At 42.8% G+C, this 10,944-nt stretch overlaps 1 protein-coding gene across 1 annotated transcript; it reads right to left on the reverse strand.

Annotated features, from left to right (window-relative positions):
- Positions 1–290: 290 nt before the first annotated feature.
- On the reverse strand, positions 291–7,022 carry KRTAP25-1 (keratin associated protein 25-1). The gene is made up of 2 exons (XM_068527144.1): positions 6,984–7,022; positions 291–653 (listed from the first exon to the last, which is right to left on the reverse strand). Exons 1-2 carry the CDS (start codon positions 7,020–7,022, stop codon positions 291–293), a joined length of 402 nt encoding a protein of 133 aa, XP_068383245.1.
- Between the last annotated feature and the right edge of the window lie 3,922 nt (positions 7,023–10,944).

Here is a 10,944-nt window from a genome sequence, read left to right on the forward strand (position 1 = left end):
ATTATTTTTTAAAATCATTCAAAGCAAGTTTATTTAGAGATAACCAAGCAAACTTTTCTTTCTGCTTAAGAGAACATGTTAATGGCATAGAAATCAAAAAGCCTGATAGCAAAAAATACTCTAGTGAACAAACCAACAATTAAAATCACTTAGAATTTGATCAAGTAAAAGAGTATTGGTTAAAACTGTAACTGAACTAAAAGCACAATTATCCATTTACCTAAGAACAATTTATTAATCTAAAGATGACACAAAGCTATCTGACAAGATGCTTGGATGGCAATTCAGCATCATCTAATAAATGGAGATTTCCAAGTCCCAAAGGAAGAAAAAGCTGGTTGGAAACTGCTGTGTATGTAGGGAACAGGTTGAACACTATTAGATACAAAGTCCGGGGGTCTGAAGCTGCTGGACTCATAACCTAGAGGTTGACGGTCATAGGAGAGATATTTTAAAGGGTGGCAGGTGATGGACGCAAAGTTCAGTGGTCGATACCCACAAGAGATGACGTTCTGCAGCTTGCAGCCGTAAGTCAGGTGTTTCTGGGGGAGGCAACTACTGGACATATAGTTCTGAGGTCTATTATAGATTGACGGTTGACAGAACTGGAGGGATGAGAACTGATGGGGAAACAACCAGTTGCTCTTCAGGGCCTGGAGACACAGTAAGTAGTGGAAGGGTAGCCCAAAATTTCATAGGTTTTGGGCACACAGCTGGATGGTTGGTAGCTGGAAGGTTTACCACATGTCTCTGGGAAGTTGACCAGAAGCCAAGTTCTGTTTTGGCTGGGCAAAGAAGAGCATCACCACAGTTCACACCAGTAGAGTAGAGAGTAGTGGATGAGGTCAAATAAATTATTTTGACAAGACTATGTTATGGAATGATTTCCCCAGAGATAGCTCCAGGATTCACCCAGCGGTGCCCATCTTTAGAAGCAGTCCCAGAGGGCTTCCCTGGTGGCTCAGTGGTTAAGAATCCGCCTGCCAATACAGGGGACACGGGTTCAAGCCCTGGTCTGGGAAGATCCCACATGCCGTGGAGCAACTAAGCGCATGCACCACAACTACTGAGCCTGCGCTCTAGAGCCCACGAGCCACAACTACTGAGCCTGTGTACCACAACTACTGAAGCCCGCGCACCTAGAGCCCGTGCTTCGCAACAAGAGAAGCCACCGCAATGAGAAGACCACGCACCACAATGAAGAGTAGCCCCCGCTCGCTGCAACTAGAGAAAGCCCATGAACAGCAATGAAGACCCAACGCAGCCAAAAATAAATAAATAAAATAACATAAAAATAAATTAGAAGCAGTCCCAGAGGAACCAGTGCACGAGGAGTGATGGGTGGGTACAGTAGCTCCAGGGAACATCAATCCATCCAGCCCTCCTGCAACACAAGGATCCCAGTCCAAACTTCTATCCAATATGGCAGCTTCCTCAGTCTTTTTTTCTGGGTCAGGAATGCTAGCATATAGAGGGGATGTATGGACAATTGTATACCTGAGAGAAAGTGTTTTTGATATATAGAAAACCACCCCGAAACTTAATGACTTAAAACAACAAGTCTTGGGAATTCCCTGGCAGTCCAGTGGTTAGGACTCTGTGCTTTCACTGCCGAGGGTGTGGGTTCAATCTCTGGTTGGGGAACTAAGATCCTGCAAGCCACGGGGCGTGGCCAATAACAACAACAAAACAAGTCTTCATGACTTCTCATGATTTTGTAAGTTGGCTGATGGTTCTTCTGGTCTGGACCAGCTTGGCTGGGTTTGGATGATCTAGGATGGCTTCTCTCACCTCCCCAGCAGTTGTTAGAATGATTGGTGTAGAGAAGTGCCTTAGCTGATATCACTCATCTCTACTCAATGAGATACCACTTCACACCCACTAGGATAGCTATAATAATAATAATAAAAAGACACAGTAATAACTGTTAAAATGTGGAGAACTTGAAACCCTCATACACTGCTTATAGGAATGTAAAATGATGCAGTCACTGTGGAAAACAGTCTGGTAGTTCCTCAAAAGAGTTACTATGTGATCCAAAAATCCCACTCCTAAGTATGTACCCAAAAGAAATGAAAACATATGTCCACATAAAAACTTGTACACGAATTTCATAGCAGTATTATTGATAATAGCCAAAAAGTGGAAACATCAAAATGTCCACCAACCAAAGAATGAATTAAAAATATGATATATCTGTACAATGGAATATTATTTGTCAGTAAAAAGGAACAAAATGGGCTTCCCTGGTGGCGCAGTGGTTGAGAGTCTGCCTGCCAATGCAGGGGACGTGGGTTTGAGCCCTGGTCTGGGAGGATCCCACATGCCGTGGAGCGGCTGGGCCCGTGAGCCACAACTACTGAGCCTGCGCGTCTGGAGCCTGTGCTCCGCAACAAGAGAGGCCGCGATAGTGAGAGGCCCGTGCACCGCGATGAAGGGTGGCCCCCGCTTGCCGCAACTAGAGAAAGCCGTCGCTCAGAAACGAAGACCCAACACAGCCATAAATGAATAAATAAATAAATAAAATTTAAAAAAAAAGACATGAAACACTAAAAAGAGTATGTCTTTAAAAAAAAAAGGAACAAAATACTGATGCATATTGTAACATGAACAAACCTGGAAAACATTATGCTAAGTAAAAGAAGCCAGTTGCAAAAAGCCACATGTTGTATGATTTTATTTATATGACATGTTCAGAGTAGGCAAATCTATAGAGACAGAACATAAATTAGTGGTTGCCTAGGACTTAAGGTGGGTGGGATGTGGCCGGAAATGGGGAGTGACTGCTAATGGGTGCAGGGTTTCTTTTTTTTTTTTCTTTAATATTTATTTATTTATTTACTTGTCTGCACCAGGTCTTAGTTGCGGCAGACGGGATCTTCGTTGCAGCGTGCGGGCTCTTTAGTTGCTTTAGTTGTGGCATGTGGGATCTAGTTCCCTGACCAGGGATGGAACCTGGGCCCCTTGCATTGGAAGCGTGGAGTCTTAACCACTGGACCACCAGGGAAGTCCCAGGGTTTCTTTTTGAGGTGATGAAACTGTTACCAAATTGATTGTGGTGATAACTGCACGACACTGCAGGTAGTCTAAAAACTATTGAATTGTACACTTGATGGGTGAATTGTATGTGAATGATATCTCGATAGTTACAGAAAAATCATCGTGTGTGTTAACCAGTTAACCTTCTGGATAAATAAGGTAACATCCATTCCTCACATGAAACAAATAGTTCACAATATTTATAACTTAAAAATAGGTGATCAGAGTTCTTATCTAAACACAGATTTTTTAAAAATTAATTAACTTATTTATTTTTGGCTGCGTTGGGTCTTTGTTGCTGCGCGGGCCTTCTCTAGCTGTGGCGAGCGGGGTCTACTCTTCGTTGCAGTGTGCGGGCTTCTCATTGCGGTGGTTTCTCCTGTTGTGGAACACAGGCTCTAGGCACGCGGTTTTAGTAGTTGTGGCTCGCAGGCTCTAGAGCTCAGGCTCAGTAGTTGTGGTGCACAGGCTTAGTTGCTCTGCAGCATGTGGGATCTTCCCGGACCAGGGCTTGAACCCATGTCCTCTGCATTGGCAGGTGGATTCTTAACCACTGTGTCACCAGGGAAGTACCTATACCAGCATTTAAGACAAATACCTCTTTTATCCAGTAATCTATTTCTAGAAATATTTTTCATGAAAATTACTGAAACAGTGAAAAATGCATAAAATATTCTCTATAGGAATATTTACATTAGTTAATATTGCAAAAAATCTAAAGATAAAGCAAAAATTTACAGATAAATTTAGTGTGATAGTCCATAAAATAAATAACCAAGGAGTCATTAAACTGAAAATGTGGAATTACCCTGCTCAATATGGAAGGATGTGCATAAGATATTAAGAAATGAAAAATACAGATTACATGAGAGTATGCAAGGTATGACTATAAGTTTTGAAAAAAAAGACACACAGGAAAATCATTGAAGATTTAAGTATTTTTAAAGTTATATTCTAATACTAAACTCTGGCTAATTTTAGCACATCAATAATCATCTTTCAACTCATTTTCCTCACCGTTAAATAGAATAATAACTCCTATAATCAAGAGTTTTTAATACAATAGTGATCAAGCCCTGAGACACTGAAACGCAATCATCTCAGGTCAAATCCTTGTCTCACCACTTTAATAGCTGGGAGACCATGGGCAAGTTTTTAAAAATTTGTGTATGCTTCATTTATTTTCATTGGTATAATCCTGTAGAATAATATTATCACATGCAGGGTTTTTTTTTGCTTGAATTAAATAATTCATACTAATTATGTGTCAATAGATCTGACACACGGTAAGCACTCATCTAAATTTCTTAACTATCTACTGTATAGCACAGAGAACTATATTCAATATTCTATGATAAACCATAATGGAAAAGAATATTGAAAAAAGAATGTGTATATGTATAACTGAATCTCTTTGCTGTACAGCAGAAATTAACACATTAGAAATCAACTGTACTTCATTTTTAAAAAATCTAAATAAATAAAAATAAAAATAGAGCAAAAAAAAAGTTCAAAACTCAATGAAAAGGGAGTTCCCTGGTGGTCCAGTGGTTAGGACTCCGTGCTTTCACTGCTGAGGATCCAGGTTTGATCCCTGGTCAGGGAACTAAGATCCCACAAGTCACGCGACGTGGCCAAAAACACCCAAAACAAAAAAACTGAATGAAAAATAATTTCTTAGACTAGTCATGATTCAACCCCCAGACTGTTGGATCAAAACTGCGATTCTGTCATCAAAGAAGGAGATGGCTGCTGGGGGAGGGGACACCACCAGTGACTGCCACATTGGGCAAAATATCCTTCACGTGTAAAGGAAAAAGAAAGATAATCTTAGACATGCAGGAGCTCTGCAATCGTGCCAACCACCGAAACTGTCTGAGGGAACTCTTCAGGGAGGAGATCCAGCCAAATGACACTTACATCAGAACTAAGCTTTCATGGAAGGGGAGATGAGGTGCCCACCCAGCAGTGGTGTCCCCCACACCTCCGACCTTTCAGTTCCTCTCAAAATCTCGAAACCCTTCCCCTCTCAAAGCCTTTGCAATGCCAGCAATTCTCTTCTCCCCGTCTTTGCCTGAAACACTCATTCTCATCTTTCAAACGGCAGCTTAATTATTAATTTCTCTTAACAGGCCTTCCCTACACTCATATATAAATCATGATCACCCATCACTGGTTCTCAAAAATCCTTTCCTTTTTGTTCTTACAGATCATCACAATGTGTAATTTTATGTTTTTTATATTCTGATTATTCTATGTCTGTGTTCTTTGGTCAAATAAAATGTCCATTAGGGCAAGCATTTTGATCCTTTGATTATTCGTTGATAGCAGGGGTCAAACAAATATGGTGCCAGGCCAAATCTGGCCTGCCACCTGTTTTATACAACTAATGAGCTAAGAATAAAAGTGGTTATCCCATTTTTAAATGCTTGAAAAAAAGAGAGATAAACAGTGTTTATGGACAGCTGAAAATTATAAGATTCGAATTCACTGTCCATAGATAAAGTGTGATGGAAACACAGCTCCTCTGGATTGTTTAGACCTTGTCTATGGCTGCTGTCCCACTGCAAGGGCAGAGTTGAGTAGTTGCAACAGAGACCCTGTCTAGAATACTTACTATCTGGCCTTTTACAGGAAAACTGTGCCAACTTCTGCTCTATGGTCAGTACAGAGACAAATGCCTTGCAGATCATGGAATCTGTTGGTCCAAATTCAGTGTATTGCTTGAACATCAGGCATTAACCTCAACAGCTGGACTTTTATTTTTAGTAAAAAAAAAATTTATTGGCATATAGTTGATTTACAATTGGACTTTTAAAATTTTTTTGAATTTATTTAATTAATTAATTTATTTGGTTGCACCAGGTCTTAGTTGCAGCACACGGGCTCCTCAGTTGTGGCATGCAAACTCTTAGTTGCGGCATGCATGTGGGATATAGTTCCCCAACCAGGGATTGAACCCGGGCCGCCTGCATTGGGAGCATGGAATCCCAACCACTGCACCACCAGGGAAGTCCCACAACTGGACTTGTAAAAGCAATCACTTTCTCCCAACAATGGGCAAACAAGAGGCTCCAATAGGCAAAGGGGATTCCTGGCTGCTAAAAAGTCAAGTTAGCCTCACTGACTGCTCAGGCAGTGAACATAGACCAGCTCAGTTGGAGGGCTGAGGGGAGTAGATTGTGGAGTCAGATGTGGAGACAAGCAATGGTAGATGAAAATGTCAGCATGGGGACTTCCCTGGTGGCGCAGTGGTTGGGAATCGGCCTGCCAATGCAGGGGACACGGGTTCAAGCCCTGGTCCGGGAAGATCCCACATGCTGTGGAGCAACTAAGCCCGTGCACTGCAACTACTGAGCCTGTGCTCTAGAACCTGTGAGCCACAACTACTGAGCCTGTGTGCCACAACTACTGAAGCCCGCGTGCCTAGAGCCTGTGCTCTGCAACAAAGAGAAGCCACCACAATGAGAAGCCCGCGCACCGCAACAAAGAGTAGCCCCCGCTCACCGCAGCTAGAGAAAGCCTGTGCACAGCAACGAACACCCAACGCAGCCAAAAAATAAATTAATTAATTTTAAAAAAAAAAGAAAATATCAGCATGGGGACCTGGAAGTTTGTCGTTGATTCTGTCCCTGCACAGATTCTGCACTCAAGTCATGCAAGTTCCCTCTGCTCCACCCTCAAGACATGTCTGTTTCCTCATATCATGGGAAAGTTTCTCTGCAAGTTACGCTGGTCTCTCTGGATTTTTCTCATCAAGGGTTAGTGATTGCTCATGTCATTATTATTATTATTTTTTAACCGAGGCCAACAGTTTCTCAGAGATATTATCATTCCCCTGGCAGACAATGTCATTGCCACCAGTGACATTCTCAAGGTTGCACTGGTGGGAAATGAGATCATGGCTTCTCTAACCTGTAACTCGGGGTCAGGTGCTTTCTCACACCCTCAGACATGACCCCTGGCGGTGACAGGCTCGCCATGCAGGTATGAGAGGTCTGCTCAGTGAGTATGTTTTTCTTGTTTCTCCTTTTTGAAGATGTCTCCAAAAGTGACTTTCGGTGTTGGAACTTGATCTTGGCATCCTAAGGTGCTTTCTTACTTGGGAAGAGGTGGTGTGCCATATTAAATCTGAAGATTACAGAGAAATCTATGACCCTCATGAGGGCTCTAATGGCTCTTGCATTTTTACTGTATTTAGAGATATCCTCTTTCTCTTCCTTTCTTTTTTGTTTTTGGCTTCCTGAGACCTCTTATCCATCCTTCCTTGCTATTAGACTTTCCAGAATTCTCCTTTCCTTCCAACCTTTTAAAAATTTTCTTTAAAATTGGGGACCATAGTACCTCCATTGTAGGAATATTATGAGGAATAAATACAACTATATAGATGTCTGGCTTTGACATAGAAAATGTGGGTTCATTTTTTTCTTGTTTTCTCTGGGGTCAAGATTGGCTTTAGAAAAATATCCATAAAGAGCTATCCCTTTGGGCGGTGTGAGGAAAGGCATAAACCCTATTCTTTTCAGGTTCTTCTTAGACCACAGGAAAGAGATGTAATTGTTGACTCTGAGTCTTTTAAGGAGAGATGGAGTCCTGAATTTATTTCCCAGAACCAATCATGGATATAAAGCCACCCATGGACCACATGATCAGCACTGAGCCTGAGTCATAAAATGGCCCATGGCATTAGGACAGGAAACCCTGAATTTGGGGCTCTAATGACCCCGTCCTGCCCTTGGTGCTGGAGAGGAAATGAAACATGCCAGGGCAGGGAACAGCAAAGAGCCCATTGAATGTGGGGTTATTATTATTTTTTTTTGGGGGGGGCTTAAACAAAGTGGATCTATTATCACACAAAACAAGTCCAGAAGGTAGGGAGGCCACATGCCTCGTTAATTCAGTGGGTCCATGATGTTATCAGGCAGGACCCAGAGATTTTTTTTTTTTTTTTTAAATTTATTTATTTATTTATTTTTGGCTGTGTTGGGTCTTCGTTTCTGTGCGAGGGCTCTCTCCAGTTGCGGCAAGCGGGGGCCACTCCTCATTGCGGTGCGCGGGCCTCTCACTATCGCGGCCTCTCTTGTTGCGGAGCACAGGCTCCAGACGCGCAGGCTCAGTAGTTGTGGCTCACGGGCCCAGTCGCTCCGCGGCATGTGGGATCTTCCCAGACCAGGGCCCGAACCCGCGTCCCCTGCATTGGCAGGCAGATTCTCAACCACTGCGCCACCAGGGAAGCCCCAGGACCCAGAGTTTTTGAATCTTTGTGTTCTGTCATTCTCAATATAAGGATCTTGTTCTTCACCTGGTTTCCCTGCAGTACCTCAAACTCTCACAATATCAAGGTGAAATTAAAAAAAAAAAAAAACCAAAAAAAGAAAAACAAAAACCAAACAGACTTCTTTTTTTAAGGTTTTTAATAACACTTTATTTATTTATTTTCCTGCATTTGACTTACTTTTTATTGGAGTATAGTTGATTTATAATGTGGTAGTTTCAGGTGTACAGCAAAGTGAATCAGTTATACGTACACATATATCCACTCTTTTTAAGATTCGAATGTGGGGTTATGTTTAACATTAGTTGTTGGTACCTGCAGGGACCACATGAAGATTACCACCTTGCTTCTCCCCAGCTGGCTGAAGGCCAATGCCTAAAGAAGGGAAAACTTAAATTGATTACCTGCTCTACCTCAGGGTTGCCTTTTCTGTCTGAGTATCTGATTTCCTGCTTGAACTCGCTTCTCCTTTCTTGCCCCTATATGTAGTGCTGTTTTTTGACAAAGGAAAGCTGGCTCCAAAATATCTGGATGTCTGTATTCTTATTCCACATTTTTAGTTCTCATTCTCTCATGCCTAGTTTTCTCTCTCCACACTGTACTTGTTTCTAATGACTTGTGTTTATTCACCATAACACATGGGACTCTGTGGGTTTATCACAGGGTCTGCCCTGGTGTTCATGACTGCACTTCTCAAAGGCGGACTGAAGTGGGGGAATCCCTTAAACCTGGCTGGTGCACCCATCCCCCAGCTGCTGTGCGTGTTGGCTGCTAAAGCCTCCCACCTGTACATCTCTCAGAAGCTCTGCCCTTAGTTAAAGGGCAGCCTGACCTACAAGGCTGTCACCTGAATGGCTAGACGTCAATGACTGATACCCAGCCTATGGTCTCAGCGAGGGACTAACTGTGTGCTGCAGTCTGTGCACCAGGGCCCCCTGTGGGATCGGACTTCCTTAGCCCCCCTACCTCCCTCCGCTCTCCTGAGAGTTCTCCCTCAATAAAGCACCTTGACAGTTTCCCCATCACAGGCTCTGCTCCAGGGAACCTGACCAAAAAGCCGATTGTCCTATTTCATAATGAACATGAGGCTCAGCTTAAGGCCATAAGACCCCAAATCGGAGCGGTTAAGAATTGATATTCCTGTATCAAAGACATCTCTGAGATAAGAGTGTGGGGTCCCTTCAGCATCATGTGCTTGGAGCTGGAAACAGGAAATGGCATGGAGGCCTTCCCATGTGCCATTATTCCTGGACATTTGGAAATTCATAAATGTGATCCCCATTGAAAATGACACCAGGCCTCCCTCCCTCCCAACCTCCCTCCCTCCCCTCCTTCCTCCCTTCCTTCCTCTCTTCCTTCCTTCTTTCCTTCCTTCTTCTCTCTCTCCCTGCCTCCTTTCCTTCCTTTTTTTTTTTTTACCATAACGTGGTAAAAATGGACTTTAAGGTGATATTGCTAATCTGTGATCCCCTCTCCCTTCAAATATCACTGCTCCTTCCTCAGAATTACAAAGGGCATGTATATACACACCCACAAAGAAAAGTGAGGTGTCTGCTGACTTCTGAGATTCTGGAGTGAGAATTTGTAGATAAGATGCTGTTTAATTCTTCCTTTTCTGAGAAAGCTTTGTGCTTAGCTGTAATGTAGAGGTTGAGAGTAGGAGATATGGAGACACCATGCTTGGATTCAAAGGTTCCTACATTACTGTCGCGTAATTTTAGGTAATTTATTAAATTTTTCTCATCTGTAATGGGTGATGATAATAACATATTTTTATTTTTATTTATTTTGGCCCCAACGCATGGCTTGTGGGATCTTATTTCCCCGGCTAGGGATCAAACCCAGGCCCCCTGGGCTTCCCTGGTGGTGCAGTGGTTAAGAATCCACCTGCCAATTCAGGGGACATGGGTTCGAGCCCTGGTCCGGAAAGATCCCACATGCCATGGAGCAACTAAGTCCATGAGCCACAACTACTGAGCTTGCGCTCTAGAGCCCATGAGCCAGAACTACTGAGCCCGTGTGCCACAACTACTGAAGCCCACGCACCTAGAGCCCATGCTCTGCAACAAGAGAAGCCACCACAGTGAGAAGCCCGTGTACCGCAATGAAGAGTAGCCCCTGCTCGCTGCAAATAGAGAAAGCCCGCGTGCAGCAATGAAGACCCAATGCAGCCAAAAATAATAATAATAATTAATTAAATTAATTAAAAAACCAAAACAAACACACAAAAAAACCAGGCCCTCTGCAGTGGAAGCAAGCGTGGAGTCTTAACCACTGGACCACCAGGGAAGTCCCAACATCTCTTATTTTGAAAGACAAATTAGTAAGTTAAAATACGTAAAGTACTATACTTAGAACATTGCTTTCTTCCCTGATTTTATGTATCTGACACACATGGTTGAGCCAGTGATACCTCCCCCACCCCCTGACTGCCAGAGTTTATGCTTAGCATGAACAAATAATTTATTTTCCAAACCAGGACCATTTAGAGTGAAAAGGCGTTCTAAATCAAACTCCACGGGGTACATTTTTGCCTTTCTTCATTCAATATTTCTATTGAGTTTCTACTGAATATGTCTTATCCTCCTCAGTGAGAACACTGGCTGCCAACATCCACACATTTATTCATT

The sequence above is a fragment of the Eschrichtius robustus genome, chromosome 19 (assembly GCF_028021215.1).
Source record: "Eschrichtius robustus isolate mEscRob2 chromosome 19, mEscRob2.pri, whole genome shotgun sequence".
Classification (NCBI taxonomy): Eukaryota; Metazoa; Chordata; class Mammalia; order Artiodactyla; family Eschrichtiidae; genus Eschrichtius; species Eschrichtius robustus.

Bases quoted from the DNA above. Each gene is read 5' to 3' on its own strand.
- KRTAP25-1 (XM_068527144.1), bottom strand. From the start codon at position 7,022: ATGGCGAGCCTGTCACCGCCAGGGGTCATGTCTGAGGGT. The intron at 654-6,983 runs GTGAGAAAGCAC...CTGTGTCTCCAG, and splicing joins CAGGGGTCATGTCTGAGGGT to GCCCTGAAGAGCAACTGGTT.